The 24,546-nt window shown below is 43.9% G+C and overlaps 2 protein-coding genes across 2 annotated transcripts; one reads left to right on the forward strand and one right to left on the reverse strand.

The window, feature by feature from the left end:
• Positions 1-4,403: 4,403 nt before the first annotated feature.
• Positions 4,404-8,380, forward strand: LOC134144305 (galactose-3-O-sulfotransferase 2-like). Its single transcript, XM_062583104.1, has 3 exons — positions 4,404-4,429; positions 5,938-6,868; positions 7,592-8,380. Exons 1-3 carry the CDS (start codon positions 4,404-4,406, stop codon positions 8,378-8,380), a joined length of 1,746 nt encoding a protein of 581 aa, XP_062439088.1.
• A 4,541-nt stretch (positions 8,381-12,921) lies between these two features.
• LOC134144176 (aquaporin-12-like) lies at positions 12,922-16,333 on the reverse strand. The gene is made up of 3 exons (XM_062582928.1): positions 15,727-16,333; positions 14,489-14,605; positions 12,922-13,773 (listed from the first exon to the last, which is right to left on the reverse strand). Exons 1-3 carry the CDS (start codon positions 16,331-16,333, stop codon positions 13,592-13,594), a joined length of 906 nt encoding a protein of 301 aa, XP_062438912.1. The 3' UTR covers positions 12,922-13,591.
• Between the last annotated feature and the right edge of the window lie 8,213 nt (positions 16,334-24,546).

A 24,546-nucleotide genomic window follows, 5' to 3' on the forward strand; every position in this document is an offset into this window, starting at 1 on the left:
AGGGGCACCAGTGCGAAGGTCTGCTCCAGGCTCACCACACCAGGCGCCCTGGGGAGGGGCCAGCAGATACAAGAACACAAGCCAGGCACCGCATATTTGCTTTCCATTCTCCCAGTCTCTGCACTGACCTCACGATAAACACTCGCTCCTCGGCCAAAGCTCCATTCACCATGCTGAAATTCAAAAGGTACCTGATCATGTAAGTGGATTTTTTTTTCAAGTAGAATACTATTTTCTTTGAAGAAAACAGAAAGCTTTTACTGATATGAGGCTAACCTCTCATGTCCCCAGATCTGGTCGCATCCCTGTAGGTTCCTCTATGCTAAGAAGTGGTTGGAGATTGAAGTGATGATGGGAATTGGCAGGGCAGCACTTTAGCTCTGCATAAATGTGGGAACGCTTAGATTGATTGAGCTCCCTCTTCTACTGAAATTCCAAGAGTAGCATTTCTCCCCTTTGTGCTGAGCAGAGATATTATCTTTTGTAAGGCCCAGTGCTGCAAAGGAAGAGGAGCTGCAAAGACCTCAGCAGGACAAGCAGCATGCCAATTCCTCCTGCTTCATTCTAGGCAAGGGCATGTCTGTGACTGTGCATGCTCACTTGCAAATAGGGAATAGAAATGTGGCTCTGCAAAAATCACTTATATGGCAATCCCAGCTAATGCATCTGGAGTGACTTGCCTTCTTCTAGAGGCTATATTTGGGAGAGGATAGATGAGGAAGAGAGAAGAGCAAGAGTTGAGTTCATGGCTGTGTTCACTGGTAATCCATTTGCATTTCCAGGCAAGAAAGATGTACCTCACATATCTGCAGTGTCCAGGGCACTGGATGCATTGCTGCCATATGCTGAGATGCGGGGTGTGTGTGCATGAGGGGGTTTGCAGTGGCTTTCCCAGCCTGCTGGTTTCAAGGGAAGGCTGGGCACCAGCAAGCAAATATTTCTGCCCATGTTGAATTGAAAGGGTCTGTTACCTTAGCTTCTTGTGAGTTTTCCACAGACTAGTGTCTCTGTTTTCTGTTTGGTATACAAGTGAAGAAAGTAGCTCCAATAGCTGTTCAGAGGAACCAGGCTTTTGTTCTCATGTAAGTTAATTCCCTGTGCAAAATCTCTCACTGCCTGCAGCATGTCTAGCCACAGTAAATCAGTGAAGTCATTTTCTACCACCTATCCACCTAGTAAAATTAGCTTTGGCCACCTCCCACAGAGCTGAGGAGACAGCACAGGCTGAGATTCAGAGGCTGCATTCAAGGGATAGCAACAGTTTACTAAACACCAGTCTACCACATAGTCCATGCCAAGTGATGCATTTGAAGTTTTCTTTCTCACTCAGCGAAAGGGCACAGACCAGATCAAAGCTGTTCACCCTCTCTGCTTCAAGTGGGGGAAAAATGGAGGGGAAGTACAAGTTGCCAATACAGTCAAGCAGTGCTTGTTTCCAAGCAGCACCTCATGCCACCCCTCCCCTGCCAGGAGCAGACAGCAGAACAAGGCTGGGGTCTCACCTCTTATAACTAAATGACAGACAAACTGGCTTTTGATGAAACCTGCTGAGTTAACTTGGGGATTAAGGTCCTGTGGCTCTATGGCTAAGAATTTAGTTCAGCTTTCACTCCACATGGCCAAAGAACCTTTTGGGGTGCCGCACCCACCTTTGCACCTTGCTTTACCATCTTTAGAGATGATAGCATGCAGTCCCTGACTGTATGGGGCTCTTCGCTTAAAGCCCACCAGCTCTGAGTCACTCACCCAGCCTTTGCAGTCTGACCCACCCTACAGAGCAGCTTTGGACACCTCAGACATTCATCTTCTCGGTGCTTTGATCTCAATGATTTATCAGTCCCCAAATGTGCCAGCATTCATGAGCTCATCCTGCCATAGTAAAGCAAGAAGAAAGAAGGAAACTATATGGGTTTCTTGCAGATAAAACCTTAAATAGTTCAATTGCTGCAGTCTCCAAGAAAAGAGGCTTCTCATTCTGTGTGTGCCATTTTACCCATTTCTGTGGTCTTCAGTACAATTTCTTGGCATCCTGTGCTGCCACAGGTCTTCCTTTCTCAGCATATGCTCCTTGACCTTTATGTATCCCACCAGGCAGGTGGGACATAGCCAGACAGGCTATGCAAATAACTAAGCCTGATCATACCCAAACAACCAGCAATATGTTGCATGTTCAACCAACACATTGTCATTTCCAAAGAAGCAGCAGACTAGAATAATCTGAATTTCTACCAATTGTAAATTTGGTACCACCCAGGAATCCCTTTAGAAGCAAGTTCAGAAGTATAACTACATAAAATACTTGCATACAAGTAGTGCATGGTGCTGCTCAACTCTGTACCTTTTTCCAGGGTAAAAGGCACCATTCTGCCTTTGCTGCTGTGTGTTTGTGCAGATGTACCAAAGGTCTACCAGCAGCAGGAACAGAGGACATTTAGGTATATTGGTAGATATCACAGGCCTTGATTCCCTTCTTGCCACTTTTCTTGGACTTGCCAGGTAGCAGAACTTAAATCAGCTGCACCTTGAGGTATGGGGGAGTCAGATCAAATCTCAGATCGCTCCAAGATCTATCCAGCATAATCACTGTCTGTTATTCCAGCCAAGACTGAAACTGAGAAAGACCGCATTGAAACTGTAACAATTAAAAATTACACCCGCTTGCAGCAGGTGTTGCTTCATCCTGAAGCAACTCATTCTTATTGTACAGGCAGTAAAAAGTCTGTCTGAACGTCAGTGATCTTCCTACTGGGATACTTCAGCAAGCTCTGCCTTGCAACCGCTCTGTGGCAATTCCAGTTCTCCAGAATAGATGGGTGGCCTGATGAACTGTGCCAGCAATACACATTGAATCATTGAATCAATCAACTGCTCAAGGCCATTGTCACTGTGAAGTATCATTACTCGGTTGTTTTCAGCACTACAAACTTTTAAGCTATATCTTGGCACTTTAAGCATTTTGCATTTTCCTGATTCGTTACTTGTAATATCAATTTGTGCTGCTTTGCCTAGCCTAGCAGCAAGCCATTTCCATGCTTGCCAGCTGCCTGTCTCTCAGATGAGCTTTTCAAAGCTCTGGTGCAGATATTGCTAGCAATCCAACACTTTATCTGATTAGGACTGATATTCACATCACATGTGGCCCAGACCCTAGACAACAGATTCTATGTCTCATTTTTTCAGTCTAATTTGGCATATGCAGTCTACTCTTCGAGTTGAAAATGAGCAGCATAGAGCACAGTCTCCAGTTATTTCTTGGCTTCTGCCATGGAGTAACTCAACATTTTATCTCAAACTGAGTTTGTTTTGCTCAAGCAGTGACTTCAGCCTCTTCATTGCTGGTACTCAGACCAGTCACCTGATTCCTCGCTGGTCCAAGTAGTTCTGCCATCACCAGTGCAAACCACTACACAGCAACAACCAATGAGATGACCATGGATACCTCCAGGTTGTCATCACATTTTGGAAATGTTGTGCTGGTGATGACCAGCTTGCTGACTGTACAGAGTTAGTAATTACATGCCTTATGAACCTTCCTCAGCAGCACTGTCATGACCTAAGACTTCCTAGACCTCACAGTCCCAAACACATAAGCCATTAAAAGTCTCCCAGGAGTCTGTCATTCCAGCTCAGTGATTGACACTGTTGAGATCAGAGCAGAACTGTGCCCATGAGTGTCCAAGTCTGGTGCACAACTACTGAAGTACTGTTGCAACAAGTAAACCACAGTTAGTCATAGCATTCAGTCAATGAAAGCAAATCCATTCTTCAATAGCAAACCCAAAGCCCTTACCAATATCAATGAGATGCAAGTGATGACTTCAGATAGCCCTTGTTTGTGTTAGCTTATTGAGTAGTAATGATAGCCAATGTACTTTTCCACATGTAAAAAGATTGCCCAGTATAATAGACAAAGCACCACAGAGATGAAGAACTTTGAAAAGTCTGCGTGGTCCCAGGCCCACTCTCTTGTCCAAACTGTCCTCTGATAAAAGCATCTGAAGGAACAAGTAGGATCAGAAAATGTGCATCAGCTGTTAGAATTTGGCTAATGGGAAGACTCTGTTCAGATTTCTGCTTTCCTTTGCTCTTCCTACTTAGAGCCCTCCATTTCAATCTCAGCAGTGTCAACAAAACAGCTAATGCCTGCCCTCTCCCTCTGAGAGGTTAGTATCAGAAAGTTGGATCTTGCAGGCTGGATTCCCACTCAAGGAATGATCCACAAGAGAGGTATTAACCAGATTTTCTGTGCAAATCAGCTCCTATTAAGTAACAATAGGCCCCTAAGTAGAAATCAGTAGAAATGAAATGCAAGCTAATCCTTTTTCCAGGAAGCTTAGCCCTCCAACTGCTCTACTCTGCAGAACAACTGATTTGTATTAACAGTTTTAAGGTCGAGCTCCACTATGGTTTGCAACAACCCCTATGAACAGTAAGAATCCTGCAGAGATGTTTTTCATATTTCAGATGTTTCTGAAGTTGCTCACACACAAGAGAGACCCACAAAGCCCCATCATATAGTGCCAATGACTTCCTGAACAGCACTAGGGAAATCAGGGAAGACTTTGTGCTGCCATTATAGGCTCAGAAGACCGGCTTAAAAATAGGCTTCAGGGCTCACTCCCACATCCCTGTAGTTCTCATCTGACTCGGAAATGGTCCACACAGCAGACCAGAGCAGAAACGAGAGGTCCAGACCAATTCTTTTCCCTCCTCAAGCAAAGCCATATTGCCTGATGGAGAGTCATAGCTCACCACTCACAAACAGCTCTTCATGACTTCATCTGTAAAGAAGTTATCTTTACTATATAACAGGTTTTAGTTAAAACACTGCTCCTCAGATCCAGAACTGTATCTGCTCCAGCTTTCCAAGAGAGATGAGACCTCCCCACCATCGTGTCTGCACCCACAACTGGAGCCTATGTTGTAGGTTAATTACTGCCCAGGAACATCTCTAATGACAGAAATACAGAGATGTGGGGCATGGGGAAAATAAAGATTTATCATCTCTGTTTATAGAGATAGGGCCAGGATACATCTAGGCCATGCAGGACAGGGTAAACATAAGCAGCATCTATTCTTGCTGAAGTCAGCATCCAAGCCATGGTGGTAAGACACTCTTGAGCAGCCAAGTGACTTTATGGTTATCACTGTTTACTTTTTGGTGCAATATTCGTGTTCCAGCTGGGAATTGCCACTAGGCTGCACTCCTTGAGCATAGTGAGGTTTATCAGTTATTACTGCCTCTGCATCTCCTTCCACCCATAAAAATATGACCTTATACTTAAAAAAAAAAATCTAATTTCTGACAGGAGTCACATCTTTTGTAGGAGTTTCAAGGCCTCTTCCCCCTCTCGTTTGTGCCTCACAAACATATTCCTTTTACTCATACAATTTAATTAATGGTCTGAAACATCTGCTTCCTTGCAGGAAATTGAAAGCAATATATAGATGTCAGCTAGGTCGGCTCTGGATCTCCTTCAGCCTCCTCATTCTCCTCTTGGTCACTCTTCAAGTTGTGGAGAAGCTACAACCTGCCAAGTAGGTTCCAAGCAGGACTCTAAACCTGCACCTCTGTTCTCCAGTCTTTTACTGGCAGCTGAGATAGCTCAGAACTGCTATCCTCAAAACCATCCAGCAATGGGTGGATCTCTTTAAAGAAGAGATCTTCTTTAAAATTGCAGAATCGTTCCAGTGGGAAGGAACCTCCAGGGATATCTTGCCCAACCCCTGCCCTGTACAGGACCTGTTCCAGGGCCAGATGAGGCTGCTCTTTGCTTTGTCCCAGCAGGTCTTGAAAACCTCTGAGAACAGAGGATGGCACAACCTCCTGGGGTGACAGCATTTCCACCCTTGGGAGACTAAGCTGTGTCCTGGATGGGGTGGGGATCAGCGGGAGGGACTGCACATTAGTGACCGCTCATGGCCTCCTTTTTACAGAAATTGCCGGTGTGAACTGGAAAACGCCCTGCAGCAGACCACAGGCAAGAACCAGAAGAGACCCAGCTCTATCTTACAGATTCCTAAGCGGCTAGTGAAAGATGTTGCCCCACACAGGCAAAAGAAAGCCATGCCAGATCCCACCTCAACAAAGAGCACACAATACATTTTTCAGCTGCAGACAAACTTCAGCCAGACAACACTGCTGGAAAGCAGTCAAGATAGTCAAGAGGCATTCTGGACAAAGCAACCTGCAGAAAGCAACAAGACGAAGAAAACCTATCTTTCATCCAAGACGTTGAAATCCCACCTTCTTGGCCGTAGAAAGGCAGCCAAAGAGGTTCCTTCTCCAAGTATTCTTGGGAGTATCACAGTTACGAGAGAGGCTGCTGATAGCATCCTGAAGACCTTTGCAAACAGTATTACTGGAGAGGAGCATATAAGAACAGCACCACTCAGGACAACGTTGTTAGAAAGCCAGTTTCAATCCACAGGTTCTCCCTCTCATAGACTGGTCAGCTCTCCTAACCATGCTATGGTAAAACCAGCTCAAGACATACAGGCAGAAGAGTTTTACAGGACAGGCCTGAAAAGGGGATTGCTGCCAAGCTGGGCAGAAGTGCCTATAATTGAAAAGGCAGCACTTGGAGAAGGCCAGCAGGTCAAGGGAATCTCTTCTCAAGAAGCTACATGCAAACCCAAGACCAACATCGTTTTTCTGAAAGTCCATAAGAGTGCCAGTAGCACTGTCATGAACATCCTCTTCCGCTTTGGTGAGATGCACAACCTCACTTTTGCCTTCCCCCTCAAGGGCGGCAGCCAGCTCTTTTACCCACACCACTTCTTAGCAAGGTTTGTGCAAGGGTTCTCTCCTGGAAATGGTCCACAGTTCAACATCCTCTGCCACCATATGCGGTTCCTACAGTCAGAGGTAAGGGGCAAAGCCTCGATGCCTTGTGGAGGGGTGAGGGAGGGGGGAATGGGTAGGATAAAAGAGGCTAGTGTGAAACAAGGTGCGACAACTTTAAGAAATGTAGGCTCTTCGAGGATGAAGCTAAGGAGAATCAGGATTGCCCATTAGTACCCTATGTGTTATCTCCAGCTCCTGAGAGTGTCCATCAACAGGTTTGACAGGTCATTGTGCTGTAAACTGAGGCACATTCCTGAAAGAAGCCAGAGGAAGGTGTCTGCAGCAGTCAGCAATTAACATCTCGTTCTTGTGCAGTGGTACTTAGAGGAAGTCTTATTGCCTAGACAGGAGTGGAGGGTGCCAGCTACAAGAAAACAACTTAAAGGTATCACACTTGCTATTTCAGGCCAGCCATGCTCAGAATCCACCCTTCTGAATGCCACTTGAGGTCATGAAGGTCTGGTGAAAGGCAAAACATTAGGATCTGCAGCCCCTTAGTGACAGGACACCCCACTGTGGCAAAACTCAGGGGTAAAGCTTTGGCTGCTCCCCTGCCCATGTATCTCTTATAGGGCTCCTCCGAGCTGACACAAATACTGCTTTGATGAATCATTCCCTGAAACCTTCTCCCAGCCATCTATAGCACCCACCATCTCAAACCCCTGAGCAAGTGTTATGGGAAGGAGCAAAATAGCCTATTCTCCCTTCCTCCCCACCTTTAAACCTACTTTCCTCCCTGCACAGGTGCAGAGAGTGGTACCAAGCACAGCCATCTATTTCTCCATCCTGAGAAACCCAGTGCAGCTCATGGAGTCCTCCTTTGTGTACTACAAGGGCACATCAGCCTTTTCCCGTGCCCACAGCCTGGAGGAGTTCCTTAGCCAGCCCTACCGCTTCTACAACCCCGCAGCCAGCGACAGCCACTATGCCAGGAACCTCATGACCTTCGACTTTGGCTTCAATCCTGATGGAGACATCTCACCAAAGCGTGTGCAGCTGATGCTGAAAGCCATTGAGGCCTCCTTTGACTTGCTCCTTATCTCCGAGTACTTCGATGAGTCCATGGTGCTGCTGAAGGAGATATTGTGCTGGGACTTGGACAGTGTTGTCTCCTTCCCACTCAACAGCAGGGATAGCAGTACCAGGTCTCCCCTCTCAGACAGCATGGTGGAGAAGATAAAGGACTGGAACAGGCTGGACTGGGAAATTTACATTCATTTCAACAAGACCTTCTGGGAGAGGATTGATCGAGATATCGGCAGGGAACGCATGCAGCAGGAAGTAAGGGCACTTCAGGAGAGACAAGCAGAGCTGGCAAGGATCTGCCTGCAAGAAAGAGGAAGTGTCGCCCCCAAAGACATCAAAGACTCTTCCCTGCTGCCACTGCAACATGGTAATGCCAAAATATTAGGTTATAATCTCAAGCAGGGCTTGGACAAGAAGACAGAGCACATGTGCCGGCGGCTGGTGACACCAGAGCTGCAGTACAGCAGCGCTTTGTACAAGAAGCAGTTTCTCCAGAAAATCCCATAGGCCCACAAGCCAGTTCCCTCACTGCAAGGCACACAGCAATACAACACCTTCAGGGGACCTGTGGCATAGGCTGGAGGGAACCCCAAACTGAGCAACCTCATCCTTTCCAGGCTTCATTCTCCAGCTCCCTCTGCTGAGTACAGCAAGACAGCAAGCTGTGGTGCATCTGTACAGTCACTGGGAGGGAGCCCGTGTTGCTGCTCACCTCATGCGAGCTGGGGTTTAAGTAAGGTGTTTCTTTCCCCCAGGAAGCAATGAAGTTGGCAGGCTGGTGACCATGAGATCTGCCAGAGCACCTGGAAACCTCTGTCTCTGCAGGATTATGCAAGTCTTGAGTATTATGCTCTGCTGTTTCTGCAAAGCAGGATAGGTCTCAACAGAGGCTCTGCACAGTGGTAGGTCCCAAGGGCTCACCTTGACAGGACTCTCCTCAAGTAGGTCCTGAACAAACAGGGCAGGAATCCCTGACTCACCACTGAAGCATCAGAGAAGCCAGTCTAGGTGAGGGAAGCAGATGCAGCAAATGCCACAAGGCTTCAGGCAGAGCTGAACATAGCTGGGGAGTGGGGGGGGGGCAGCAGAAAGGGCAGGCCGCACTCAGCCAAATCCCCCATCATAAGGCTGCTTGTCACAGCAAAAAAACCCCACAGCTCTCCACTGTGGGGGTGTACGCTGTTCTCTGATGGCTCTGCCAGGTAGCTGTCTATTTTGTCATGCATAGGGTGTTTGAGAGGAATTAAACACAAGGCATGTGAAAACAGCACAAGGAGTCTAGTTCTTACTCCACAGACCAGGGAGGTGAAGCATAAGCTATACTGCCACTTCCTAAAGTATTTCATACTTCTAGGCAAGGCCTCCACCTCCCAGAAGTGCTGTACCCAAACTTAGGCTTTGTAGCACTAACTGTGCCAGCTGAGGAGAAAAGTCATCAGGATAATCATGCAGAGGTCAGTCCTCAGAGGAGAAGTCCTCCACAAACAGCTCTGTATTGCACCAGATATCATATTTCGAGGTACGAGATAGAGGAAAGTAGCTGGGACCAGTCCTGCTCCCAAACATCCACATCTTCATCCACCTGCATAGCAATTTCCAGCCACATTCTCCAAATACTGGATAGGGTATGGTTTCAGCTGATACCTGGCATCATCTTCTCATTACGACAGCTGCCTTTTGCCTGGTGCTCTCGGCAGCTGAAGGCTTCAATGGCTCAGTGACTTGGCAGTAAGGGACAATGCACAGAGCCGAGCTGTAAATCAGACCAACGCAACCAAGCAGACCTTGATTTACAGTTTGGGAACACTTCTGACTGTGCAGCTGCAGATCTCCTCCTCTAAACCTTAACACTACTGTGATGGAAAAGCAGCCTCTTATTAATTAAAAATAAAAATATTTACTGTGACTCCTATCAAATTCCCCTTAATTACATCAGTCTTCCCAGTTGATGATCTCCCCAGCAGCCCAGAATACAGACACCTCAGACATCTGGAAGTTCTGTTTTTGGAGAGAGGGGCTAGAAAATCACCCTTCTTTTCCCTGACACTGTGATTATGTACTGATTGTAGATGCTGAGCTAGTACAACGTATTTATAGAGGATAAGCACCCTGCCACAGGGCTCACAAGCCACACTGAGATAGCAATACCAGACTGCTAGTTAAATAGACACAAGTTAAGGAGCTGTCCTGTGAACATCCCTATTGCTGAACACACCAACCCACCACTTGGAGCATCTGTAGGAATATTCTATGCTCTTCCTGGGAAAGATACCAAAGGAATTGGTCATGGTGGGCTAGTCAATCTTATTTTTCACTTCTCACACTTATCCTCAAATCAAAAGCAGAGCTAGGCAGATCAGTTTGTATTAAATGGAGATCAAACTCAACCCTCAAATTTTTTTCCTTGTAAACTTTACAGAGCTTTGTACTTTCATGACTTTGCTCTGGGCTCTACAGTATCAATCTGAAACATCTCTAGAGCCACCAAAAAGGGTTTTTTTGTGTCTTGGGTTTTTTTTTTTTTTTTTTTTTTTTTTTGTTTGTTTGTTTGTTTTTTGGGTTTTTGGTGGGTTTTTTGAGGGGTTCTGGGGGGGGGAGTTGTCTTGGACAAAATTGAGAAATGGTGGAAATCTAATAAGGAGGCCCCATCTCAAGACTTTTGGCTTAATTTCCAAACCAAAGAGGTTTAGAAAAAATTGGCTGAGGATCTGAGCTTTTCAAGCTTCAATTTGGCCAACCATATACAGCCTAAAAGGTTTCAGTTTCCATCCAAAGATGCCCTGTCTCCAATAGAAAGTTCATGTTTTAATCAGGATAAAAATAAAAATATCTGTGCGTCCTGCTGCCTTTTCCCAGAAGAGACTAAGCAGTGCAAAGTTTCCAGCTGGACATGTTACAGAGGCTGGTTTAGGGTTCTGGTGGAATACTGTTTTTCTTTGCTGCATTATTTTCTGGGCATTGTTTGTTCTATAAAATTTCACCTCTAAGGTGCCTTGAAATATTGTTGCATTGGTTGTTTCTCTGATTTCTGTTATTGAATCCCACAAGTGAGCAAGAGAGGCAGGGAGACAGACCACAGGCAACACATCTAAGCTTCTCCATAAACCCACAGAGGAAACTAGGGCTGACATATGGGGCTAAGAACACCACTTGTCCAGGCCCCAAACTTTGATCTGTCACATTCACAGGCTCTTAATTCTTTCAAAATCTCATGCAACTTAATCAGGTGCCATTTTCTTATTCACTGCTCATAACTAAAATAAACTTTTTTTAAGTTTATTTTATTTATGGATGTATGTATGTATGTATTTATGGATTTATAAACTGTTGCAAGAGAAGAGTCTTTGAAGGCAAGAGTGGGTCCCCAGGGGCTTCTCCAATGCAGAAAGGCACTCCGACTCAACCAGCTCAGCTCCTATGGAGACAACCCAAGTAAGGGACCCTTTTACAACCACAGTATCATATTCTCTTGTGCCTACTTGCTCCCTGAAGGGCTGTAGAAGGACTATGGTCAAAGCTGCCTAGGTCTTGACCGGCAAACAGAGAGCCTGGCCAGGGAGAACAGCTGGAGCAAAAGAAGTCCAGTAAAGGCCAGGCAGGAGCAGGGGTTGCCTGCTATGGGAACTGCTATAATTCAGGAGAGCCAAACACACTGTTGCACTCATCCGTGCTGAAACAGGAAGTTCAGATGCTTCTATGCAGAATTTTTTCAAAACATTTCATGAAGAATTGGTATTTTATTGTTTTTCACCCACTCACTCAGGGATGGAAGTAATCAGTCAGATTCTCTGCTTAGTGGAGGTGCCCCTATTTATACTCTGCCCTCCTGAAAACTCCTCTCTCATAAAGCTGCAGGACTGAGCCCTCAGGAAACATTTTATACAGACAACAACTGTATCCGCTCAGCTACCTCTACCTGACCACTAAGGATGAGGTGATTTTTAAAAGAATATACACCATTTACATCCTAAATGCAGCTTACAACAAATTTTTGCTTGCCCCAAGGCAAGACATCTCTTCACAGGGAGTCACTGAGATACAATACTTATGAGGGCTGAATACATACTCCTGCCTCACCACCACCAAGCAGGATTCATCCCATATCCCCTTAATCCCTTGTCAGGATAGTGGGTTCACCCTTCTGTTACTTCCTCTGCTCAGCCACAACAGATGCTTTTACCTAGATTACATCCTTCCAGAGCAAGTGACATTTGGGGCATAATCAGTTAGGAAATCTCTTTGATGTCTCCTGTTCAGCGAGGGGTGCACTGGAGATGGGCTTAGCTCACCCCATAATGGTCACATCCAGCCCAGTTCAGACACACAGGAGCCTTATCACAATTTTTGTATCACATCCTCCAGAAGCCACAGTTCATTCACCTGCTTGCCCAGAGGTCCCCACAGAAAGTTTCTCAGGGACCCCCCCATCAAGCTCAAAAAACACTGTTCTGTGTCAGCAAACTAGGAGCTGGATCTTCAGCCAAAAAAAAAAAAAAAAAAAAAAAAAAAAAAAAAAAGTAGGATAAGGACAGCTGTACAAACCAAGAGGTTTTTCCCTCTAGAAGCATAGTTTTTGTATTCCATCATTACAGAAAGTAGCTGAGAGTGAGAACTGACAAAACAAGTATCTTTTCTTTGAAAGATACATATCAATTACTCGCCCACAACAGAAACCCACAATGCCTGTTTCCAGAGTGAAATTAAAGCCATGGAAAAAGCAGACCAAGAAAAACAGGAACTCAGCTCTTTCCAGCGCTTTACATCCAGCAGAAAGGTAAGGTTTATGCAACCACAAGGAATATAGCTTGAAGGCTGTTATCCTATGGACAGTTTTTCCTAAACCAGAATTATGCAAGCAGTCAAATGGGTGAAAAATGGCAGAGAGCAAGTGAGCATGCTGGGAAGGGCCATAGACCCTCCTGGGAAAGAAAGAATCCCCAGGAACAGATTTCTAATTTTTTTCTTGGTAGCTGAGGTATGGCAAGGAATGACACCACTCACCTAAACATTTTTAATCATTACTTCACTATAATTTTATCATTAGCAGTATTTCATTTAAGCACTGAGAGCAGCCCAGACAACAGTCTGCAAGTTTAGTCACACATTTCTGCTGTGTTGTTAAAAAGAATAAAAAATCCCAGAACATTTAATGCAATATTATTGATCTATTTTCATGACATATTCAGATTACTTCAAGTGTTGAACAATGCAATAAAATGGAAGATGCTCAAGCATGCCTGTATAATTGCTCTCAGCTTCTGCATGCTTCCTGAATATGGAAGGCAATAGTAACTTATGCAAATAAATTAATTTTTCCCATTGAGCCAGCACTGCATGCTTGAAACTTTACAGGTTCACCAACCTTAAAAAGAAAATCCATTTTTAATGAAGCCTAAGAGTTTCAGGCATCCTGTTAAGGTTATCTTGTCCAAATCCCATAGGATGCATTAAAAAGCTCCTGCAGCTGTGCCTGTAGCAGTGACCACACAGCCAGGACTGGTGCTGGGCAAGATGCACAGCGTCTGCACATCGTATCACAGCTCTTGGGCCTGCTTAGTCCAGGAAGCTTAGTCCAGAATGCTGCAGCAATGAGTACATAGTACCTGCGGCAGAGCTGGGGGCCTGAGCATGCAAAATCCCCTGTGCTTTCTCCTCTGTGCCAGGAAACCCACTCCCATGATGGGGGCTGCAGGGGTTCTCCTAAAGCCCACATTCAGCTCAGGCACTCTGCTCCGAATTGCTCTTCTCCCCTTTCTTCTTCCGCCTCTGTTCTCTGTTTCCAGAAACATGTGCCACTCTTGCCTTGGGTATCCTATATTTGCTCTTCTGACTGTAAAGCAGGTTTTTCTGGAAGAGTCTTGGGATGTTCCCTTGGTATAGCAAGAGGGCAGCAAGCATCCCTGCAATCAGAGGGGGCAATTTCCTTTATTTTGAATGTACTGTTTCAAGGTGCAGTATCAAACATGCCCACCCTCCCAATGGCTAAGTAATTATTTTGAGACCCTTGCCACAGTGCTGCTCATGACCAAAACTGAGGTCAGCACAACTAAAGCTCCCACCAACATATCTAAAAGCCTCTTGCTATGTTACTTTTCAAGGAGAGTTCAACTATCACATCCTAAAAGTAAAAGCAAGGCTTGTTTTGACTCAAAAGGGTTAAACCACAACAGTTCTTTGACAGTGGTCATCTTTTCCCACTTTCTGCATTCCAGGCAGCAAGTATCCAGTTCACTGTGGTCTTCCTGAAGCTGCATACAATCTCGAAAACATAGCTCAACCTATTATTTCCTAAAACATCTTAACTTGATTCTCCTCCCCAAGCTTGGCAGACATTGGCCTGAAGGAGACTTTTGTCTGTTTTGTCTATGTTCCTTGTGGAATTTGGATAAAATGTAGTAAAAAAGTATGACTCAAGTGGCAGCAAAGGGATATGAAAAAGGGCATTTGCCATGGGCAAGACTGAGGTTCAGCCTTTCATTAGGAACAGTTTCTATCAACAGCATTTCCCCCTTGCAGGCCACCAGCAGATGCAGAGGAAGTGCCCAGTCCTCCCTAAACCTCCTACCCAAAACTGTCCTTCACACTGTGGAGCAGCAACTCCTGCGTAGTTCTCACCTGCAAGGGGACCCAGCCAGTAAACTTGGATATACTCCTGCAGGCTGCTCCCTGAGCAGTGGAAGGTAACAGCCGTGGCAAGGACAGGGTTGAAAAAAGCCCCTGTGAATGGCCCAGCTGCATGGGAAAGAAGTAGAGCAATCAGTCTCACTCACACAAGTAATTTTAAAGATTTGCATTGATAAGGACTACTGCATTAGTGCAGGATCATGCTAGCCTTGTTTCCATACTGCTCTGGAAACAGATCCCCCACCTCTCCCTCTCTAATATCTCATATTCAGGTTGCTTTTGCTCTACCTTTCCAGGAGGACCTGCTTTCTTAAGAGCTGCCCACCATTCCTACCTTCCTGTCCATATCCCCTGGTGATGATTTCAATCTTCACAGTAGCTCACTAAGCCAGCAGTTACAGAAGAAGTGCCCAGTCCTGCCTAAACCTCCCACTCAAAACTGTCCTTCATACTATGGAGCAGCACCTCCCGGGTAGTTCTCACCTGCAAGTTTGACCAACGTAAGTATGGTGGACAGACCAAACCACACCCAGTGAGGTCCAGGAGATCTGCAGGGAGTACCTTTGCAACTCCTCTCATCTTCCAGGAGAATTTGAAAGCCCCCTGCTGGCTGCACACTCCACAGTCCTCTGCCAACCAGCCCTAGCTGCTGTCTCTCTTTGATTGTGTAACAAGGGCAACCAAAGGTCCCATTGGCAAATCACACCCTTGATGACCTAGGTCCAAGCCTTACAAGAAACAAATGAGCTCATCTGTACATCACAGAGGGGTTGTATCAGGGGAAATTCAATGATTGTGCTCCCAGAGTCTTTGGGCAAGCCAGAGCTTCACTTGCAACCATGTTTCACTTGTGAAATAGGGGTAAGAATTTTACCCGCCTCATTTAGGTAGAACTGAAAGAGTCAGGACAGCAAGTGCAAGAGGAGAGAGGCATCCCTAATATTTTCCATAGCTGCCACTTAACATCCATGATGTTCCTCCAGACCTCTAGCCAGGGAGTCAGGCTACTTTCAGCATAGGCTGCCTGATGCCTAGATCTCCTAAACAGTTGTCTTCATCTGAAAGGAATACTCTCCAATATGAATAGAAAAAAAGTTTATTAATCACCATCTCACAACTCAAGTCCTGGCTCTTTACTGGGACTATTCCTTCCCCACAAATAAGGTGTTTTTCTGACATTTTCTGTCTACATGACATTGTAGAAAATAAAAAAGGGAGGAGTTACTCACCTATATAAGCCAGGAAGGTGACAGTTGCTGCCAAGGCAGGGACCCGGTACATTGGCCGACTGTGGTGAAATTTGAGAATCACTAGATTGAAAAGAAAAGAGCAAACACCTTCCACAAAGACACCATGAGACAATGATGTACGGAGGGAGGAACTGCACTCCAAAGACATTAGGTTCTGGATGAGGTGGAATTCTGTCAGCTCCCAGGACCAGTAGTACTTAGTGATAACCCAGCCTATGCCCATACCTATAAACTGGGCAAGAAGCTTCGCAGTAGTTGCTGCTAAGCTGGAGTCCAGGATCAGGAATTCCTGGAGAGAGACTGTCAGATTAGCAGATGCTCCATCAAACAAGGTGCCATGAGCCACAAAGAGAAGGAAGAGCAGAGTCAGACTCACATCTGGGCCAAAGCCACCACCCCACAGGCCAATCTCCATCAGCATTCTCAGTTCAAGGCAGCCTGCACACAAATATAATGAGCCAACAAGTTCTCTGGCAAGACAACAGTATGCTCCAAAAGAGAAAAATCTTTTGGAAAGCTGCCTGACTAACTCGCAAATGCCTACGGTCAGGAAAAGAAAAGCAATAGAAACATTCAAGCCTGCCATAGCGAAAGCCACACACAGAAGAAACTGGACTGCTTTTACCAGCTGGAAAGAAAACTGGGAAGACTTTTGCACCTCCTCTTTATAAAGCTGTATTTAAGTAAACGTGGCAAAGTCTAACAGGCACTCAGTCAGCTGCCAAGGGAGTCCTTGTGAAAAGCACATGTGCTGCCCTCCAAACTGAGGGGAGCTGCCAGCATGGCACCTACAATATCCCCACAAGAAATATTGGTGCCTGCTCCTATCAGCCAGAACCTCCTCCTTCATCAGAAAGATGACATCCTTCAGGTCACAGTAACCTCTCCTTCATGGAACAATGCTTGCTGCACATCGAGCTGGTGGACTTATCTGCAGCTAGATCAGTAGACAGCTTCCTATTTGGTACAACAAAGATCTACATGTCACCTCCACCTAGCAGTCACTGACTGATCCTCCCTAATCCCCCTCAAAGTTTTTATCTGAGAGTTTGTGGCAGCTCTCTTGAGCTGTTCAGGATTTTAGAAAGGAGCAAACAAGAAAAAAAAATTTTTTTCATCAGAGACCATAAAACAAAACCTACTTCCCCACCCCAAGCCTGAGAAACAAAGGAACTTTTTTCAGAAAGCCAGGATGGGCTGAGCAAGCCTTCTCAGGGGAGGCAAGAAGCTTACATCTCTCATTTGCTGGCCTTCCCCTCACATTTAACAGAAGGGCTTCAGCAATAGAACAAAGAGGTCCCCAAAAATCAGCTGATGAACTTCACCTTTCCTCATTTTGGAAGCAAAATGAGTCAAAGGAGAGGGGAGAAGAGGTGGAACCCCTCAAAAACAATTCAGCAGCTCCAAAGTGCTGCTAGGAAGTGCTAGGAAGGTGGGACATTGAGAACACTGCTCTGCCCCAAGGCAGAGCCAGCTCTACCTATATTACTACTTATAGGGGTATGTTTGTCAAATCTATTTTTAAAGTGCTCTCTTGGCAGGCATTCCCACCACCCTTAGTAAATCTAGTCTAGTGCTTCACCACTTCACATTAAGTTTTCCTTTATATCTAACCTATTTTTCCCCCTTAAACTTCAGCCTGTGACTTCTAACCCTATCCCAATAGATCTGTGATCAAAAACAACTGACCTTCTCAATTACTAGCATCTGTCCTGAAACACTCCACACTAGAAGTGGCACTCCAGCAGGACTTCATCATGCTGAGGGCCAGAAGAACTGGCAGATGTTCCTCTCATCCATATATCCTGCTGTAACATTCACTGTGCAACTTGCAACCCAACTTGCATCCATCAGCTGGCTAGCTCATCCCCTTCCATTTCAACTGCATTCAGCTTCTTTCAAACCACTTCTTGGCTTTGTCAAGTTCACTTCAAATCCTCTTAGTCTCTTTTTCCAACATGCAGCTCTCTCCATATAGGTGACACCTACTTAACACATGCTCTATGTACTGTAATCCAGCCTGTTAACAAATAACTGTGATACAACTCTGCACAGGCTTTCTGAGGCCCCACTCAAAACATCCTTGACAATGAATCCTTGATGGTGACAAATCTATGCTGACAGTATTTTTCTGTCATCTTCCAGGTACTCACCTATTACTTAACTCAGTATTTTTATGAGAATGGCAATTAAAACCTTACTACACAGCTTTCCTTCTCCTTTTTTAAGAGAGCAATAGATTTACCTTGTTTGAAGTAAGAATTCACCTTGTTTGTCGTCAGCATGAATTGCATTTGCCATTTGCTGCAGGGGGCATTATAATGACAATAAGGAGCCAAAAAAGTTAGACACTTCAACATTTCCTGTTGATAACACTAACATACATACCAGTGACAGGACCCAAGACACTTTCCCAACTCAACAGGCAGCTACAGAATGGCTGTCCCTACCATAAACATAAGGAAACTTCATTGTAAAAGAATATGAGGAAAAAAGTCATGGTTCCATTACCACCTAATTTTTGGAACCCAAACCATCTTTAACACATAGGGCGTAGATCTTTGAACCCAAGATGGATTTGACAAGCAATCGTAGGTGGCAAAATGCACAGTTGCTCCATGCATGACTCCAGAGATTGAGTTCTCTGCTCCAGCTGTTGTTAGGGGTTATGGGTGACACAGAGACTCCCACTGACCACATGATTTGTGGATAGAAATAGGACAGTAAGTGAAGGAAAGAACAAGAGCAGCATAGGGTATACTCTGTTGGGTATACACAGCAAAGCCTGTTCTCCTACCATGGCACAGGAAGCAATAGCAGGTAGCCAGACTCCTTTCACTGTGCAATCAATAGCTTAACACAGACAAGGAACCAGAATCCAACAGCTTTTATTTATTCAATTTTATTTTCCCTCTAGTAGTTCTTTTTTTTGCTGTTGTTGTTTTTTGTTTTAAGTAAAGAAATCTCCAGAAGACACAGGTTTGAATCAAACTTGAGCCAAGGATTAGACACTTAATGCAGTTCACAACAGCTGCTTTGTTAGTGTGGCAACAGAGATCCCCAAAGAAGTAAGCAATGCTTTTTAAACATACTGCAGCTGCTTGGCCTTTCTCCCTCACAAGCCTTACTGCAGCAGACAGAAAACAAGACATTTGGTAAAGGCACATCAGGGCATTTTGGAGGTTTTTTGCAGCGGTCATACAAAGCTTCAAATGTCTCCTCCTTCCAACACTACTAGCAATAGCAGTGCTTTCTCTCATTTCGGTCTCACTCCTGCTAGTCACTTCTGTCACAAAGTGCCCACTCGACAGTGCTTCTAGTAAGGTACCTGCTCCCTTGTGGAAGCTGCCCACAATACTTGCTTTGCAAATCTTTACAAGCAGAGCAAGGAGAGAGATCACACTCTGAATACCTCAGCTGCCAAGACTGCAGTTCTCATCAAAACTGTCCTTTCTTGCTTTGCCTGCCCCAAAATATATCACAATTTTACACATGGTAACCTATTTCTTGCTCTAGAATACAGTAAAAGCGCGCACCTTTGGTCTCAATTGAACAAAAGACCTCACCCTAATAAAAGGCAATCACACTTAACATACTTTAAAGGATTCATAAAAATTAGTATTTTGGCTCAGTGAAAACTCAGCATCGGTGGTAGTAAAGTACCAGTTAGATTAAGCTGCTCATTACCACAGAAAAGTCCACCCCCCCAAAAAAAAATATAGTTTTTCTGACCCTCCTACCCCAGCCCAAAATGGTGTTTATCCAGAACACTCATCTTTACAAACAGAATCTTAAAAAGGCCCAGCAAGACTAGCCCGATGACCATGTCCCTGCAAACTGTCACTGGACACAGGAAATTGTCAACTTAGAGGAATGGCCAAAATACTTATCCCCAGCCATGTCTCAACCCTTCCCATCAGCATTTGAGTCTTCGTTGCAACAGACGGAAAGTTCAATAGGCCTGACAAGAGCTTTCCAACAAGTCCATCTATATTCCCACCTGGAGAACAGCTCAACCTCTATGTGAAACGTGCAATAGTTCTTTACCTCCCAGTGCACGTGTGCCAGTTTGCAGCAAGCAACGCCCTACTCCATCTCCTTACCCCAGTAACAATGAAAGGAGTGAGGCAAGCACTAAGGACAGGAGCTCAACGCAGGAACTCCCAAGCATCCTGTTGCAAAGAAGCCATCAAAGGGACGGGCATCTCAGCTTAGAGGGCTCAGGCTCCCCATTTTAGTTCATGTCTCTTCGCTTATTAAAGATCCACACTATACACAGAACAGCACTTACTCAAAACACTCAGCTCTACTAAAATGGCTTAAATTTCCAGTGTACAGTCACAGAGGAAGGTTTGTACAGATCCACAGAAACATGTTTTAATGCGCTCTCCTTAAACCAAAACATCTCCAATTACTGCCACATGAAAAATACACACAAAGATAGACTACTGCATGCTAACGTCTAAAAAGCCAGTAAACTCTCTTCCTCTGCCTCCAAAAATCACAGCTATGACATAGAGAACCATTTCATGATATACATGCTGAAAACTGAAAAGGTAAGAATCCAACATCTGTTCCTTCCCATGGAAACCTATTTCACTCCATTTCTTTTCAAGCATTTTAAAAGTAAAACCATGTTGTGGCTTAGGAAGTAACTGTTCAGAGGTCTTTAAAAACTGTTGCCTGTACACAGCCTGCAATTATGCCCACGGCTCATCCCGCAATTGTAAGACACCGAAGCCAAGCTTGAGAGAGAAGCTGGAAACAGTTGTTTATGAATACAATTACCTGATCAAATAATGACAATGACCAAGATATGCAAGCAGTTGGTTTACTTCCATTAAATTTGTGCTGGCTTTTGCTAAAGACTTGAATAAGAGTAATGGATCGGATTATCTGGCACCACTACAAAATCACAGCACACATGAAGTCATTACTAGATTCTCTATTTTCCTGAGACACTGTTGGACAAAAAGAAGCATCTGAGATGAACAGAAGTTGCTTTCTTCTGAGGCTTTTTCAAAATAGTTTTCCAAAATAAATAAATAAATAAATAAAGAAAACCTGGCCAGGACATCATTTTCCATTCCAAAACGAATTTGCTCATAGGGCTGTCAATAACTACAACAGCATCAAAGCCAGATATTTTACTTGCTTATTTTAACCATACGGTGGTGATATGAACAAGTGGCAAATAGTACAGGCATTATTTTACTTGCTTATTTTAACCATACGGTGGTGATATGAACAAGTGGCAAATAGTACAGGCATTTCCACAGACAGTTAAACAACAAACACTCTCAGAAAACATTCAAGGGTAGCAATACCCAAACCGTAACACACTAGCTCCCCCTACCATGCTATTTTCACACTCAAATAAGTAATAAATAACCTCAATGTAAACTTAATTCAGCTGTAATTAAGGAGATTTTTACTGGGTAGGAAAATTATTCTCCAAAATCCAACAGCAGCTCCACTTGTGATCAGGCATTGTGATGAGATATCAGAAACCCGCAGTCATGTTTCCTCATACACAAATGTCTCAACAACTATCTATAGGCAACAAGACATAAAGGGCTCAAATACAGCCACGATTCACTTGTCTTTGTGCAGAGACCCAAATCCTGAGCACAAACATACTCTAGGAGGAAAAATTAACAAAAATGTATGTTTCTTGGACAGTCCGTCCCTAGGAATGCCCAGCTGACATTTAGAAAACTGCCATACCCAACACGGAAAAAGAACATCTTATCCCTGCCACCACCTCCAAGCATCCCATAAAGGGTGCAGAGAGCAATGCAAAGGTTTTGCTCTCCTTCTACCCCAGCACAGAAGATGTTATTAGCAGAAGCATCAGTCAGCACAAAACACTGTTACCCAAACCAAGAGATTTGGATACTTGACAATGGAGAATACGCTCAAAAAAATTTTGTTCCTACAAAGCACTGGAATTTGTTCTGAAAGACACATACGTTGCCAACACAGAGATCACTTGACTAGTGTCTGATTTTGAAATATTAGTTTTCAAATACCTGAAGTCCTTGATGCCACAGGATCCTGCATAGCACAGCTCATATGGAGCCATAGACATAGGGATGGCCAATCCCTCGTGCATAGTGGAAATTAATTATACAGGAGATAAGGGCTGCCCTGAGTCATATAAGCTGCTTCTCCTTTGATCTGGAGTTATCCTGAGCCAGATTCTTTACTCCTAAACCCTTCAGAAAACACCAACAGCTTGTATTTATGCACTGAAACATACTGTGCCTACTATTCCTGCCAATTCCATACTCCTTTCTACTGATTCAATGCATCTTCTCCAAATCATTGCATAGTGCCAGAGACATTTCTGAGGAAGCAGAAGTCTTGTGGCTTTTTAGTGTCCTAAAGAGAACGAACAATCACTGTCAACTCCCTAGTGGGAAAATGCCATCAAAAATACCATCACTGCCCACAGGTTGTCTCAATAACCAGGTCAAAGGTAAATGTAACGTGCCAGAAGATACTCTCCCTTCAGACACTGGCTGACAGACATGAAAGGGGAAAAGCAATACCATCACTGCAATGCTAAAGAAAAGATATCAAGAAAAGCTGCATCTCTGCTACCTTCCTCCCTCACAACAGATTGCAATTTTCTTTCCTGGTAACCAAGCTATAGTAAAATTAGTCAGATATTTACTGTTTTCACTTGCTATTTTTCCTCACAAAATCCTTTATTAGGTTGGAGTTCAAAGTAGGGGAAAGAACGCTCTTGGAAAAATCTGCTTCGTCCACACATCTGGACAGCAACTATCAAGAACAGAGTTGAGCTTAGTGAAGTTTCATCTACCTTTTTCACACAAGTGAGGACAGGAGGACATTGTCAGACCTGACCAGAATGACTCCTTTTACTAAGAGCAATCTTCACAGAAATTCAAGTGATGAAATATTTAGTAAAGCGAAAGTTGTAAGAATAGGGGGAAAAAAAAGTACCTGCATAAATCACTGCACGCTGTCATGTGTAAACTTCTGCTGTGACTGTCTATGAGCTGTATAATTACACTTGAAACCCAACACTTGTCTTCATGCACCACTGTAAAAATTTAATTAGAAATGAAGACCCTTTCAGTGTTCACGCATCACTGCTGGTATAACTCAGATAATCACGACCAGTTTTGTGGTAAAGCCACTGCAAAGAAAGCACAGCCATGAAAGTGAAAAGTCACTTCCTTCAACTTTACAGCAATACTGTTCTGCTTTAACTTCATTTATCATTTTTTGAAATCTTGAATAAACTGATCAAAAAGATGTAGCTGTTCTTGTTATTAGTTCAGACTAGATCTATGCAAGTAAAAAGCCAGTTCACACAAGACTTAAGTTCAGATGTAATGTAGTAGTTTATCAAGCAAGAACTAGAAATTTTCCACTTGCACAAACTGCATTCAACCTAAGCAATTTCTCCTTCTTCTTGTTGACTTCTCCCCCAATAGATTAAATGCAAACATGACTTAAAAGCAGTGTTAGAGAACATCAGTTTAAATGCACAAAGGGTCAACTATATATAAACACAAAGATACACCAACAAGGTAACAAATCTGAAGAGATGGTGCTTTGTGCAAAACAACATTTTCACATCTGGTTGAAAATGCTGCAGAAGATGAGCTGTTCCTTCATTTCCCTTTGTCAGTGGTATGAGCAAATCTTGTATAGTATATAAGTAAGGGGATAAAGATTTACCAATGTCATCACATGGGAAGTGCACAGTATGATATCTTGATTTTCACAATCAAGACAGGACTTTATCTGTATTTCAACTGAACCAATCTTAATCCCAAAGTAAATTTGTAATTCCTTTTCTTTAGCTAGACTGCAATGCTGACGCACAACAGTATTTTTGTGGTAACATTTAGATGAAACACATAAGAAAGTCCCCAAGCCTACCAACATGCACTACCAATCTCATCCCAAAACCTTGGTTAGTTGTCCACACCCAGCTTTCTCAGTCCAGCTCTACCAGTCAAATGCTGATCAGAAGGGATGGTGCAGAAGCAGTAGTCAAGTCTTCCAAACAGATGACAGGACAGCTCATTCCCCATGATCATTTAAATATTACACTGTAATAGTTACCAGCAGGATATTGGGTGATGTTCATAAAACTCTCTTGGAACAGTTACTGGAATATCACATTGCCAGAGCCTGATCCCAATTTACTGGCCCATCAGTTCTGAACCCAGTCGCTAACAAAACACTATTTATGGCATCTGGAAGTGGAAGATGCAATGCTGCTGAACTAGCTTGTTTTTTGAGAGGTTGCTGCTTTTTTCCATAAGTAAAGAGAGCAAGACATATCTGGTCCAGAATGGGTAAACAGGTTGTTACAAATCTGGCTCTCCTCAGTCAGTGGACTGACTGCTAGCAACACGTGCCAGCAAGGAAAGCTTGCAGGTATCCTATGAGCTTGGTATAGACACTGAGGAGTAATAAAACTTAAGGAGAAAAAGGATAGGCTAGCATAGCATAAAATTATATCCATCATAATTAAACGGTTGTAAGAAGCTTAATTACAAATACATTCTGCTGGTCTCATTAAAATCATCTAAACATCTCCTCTTTTCAGCTACTCTAAGAGATATAAACTCATGAAGGGGATGGAGAGGGGAAAAATGAAACATTTTTAAAAACTTTATTTCTAGCCCTGAAAGAACAGTTAAACAAAGTCAACAAATACAGTAGTTAATATTGCAGTAACAATTAAATAACATAATGGGATTAAATTACACAAAAGGCAACATTAAAATCTGAAGACAGATTAAAAAAATA

This window comes from Rhea pennata, chromosome 9 (assembly GCF_028389875.1).
Source record: "Rhea pennata isolate bPtePen1 chromosome 9, bPtePen1.pri, whole genome shotgun sequence".
In the NCBI taxonomy this organism is placed as follows: Eukaryota; Metazoa; Chordata; class Aves; order Rheiformes; family Rheidae; genus Rhea; species Rhea pennata.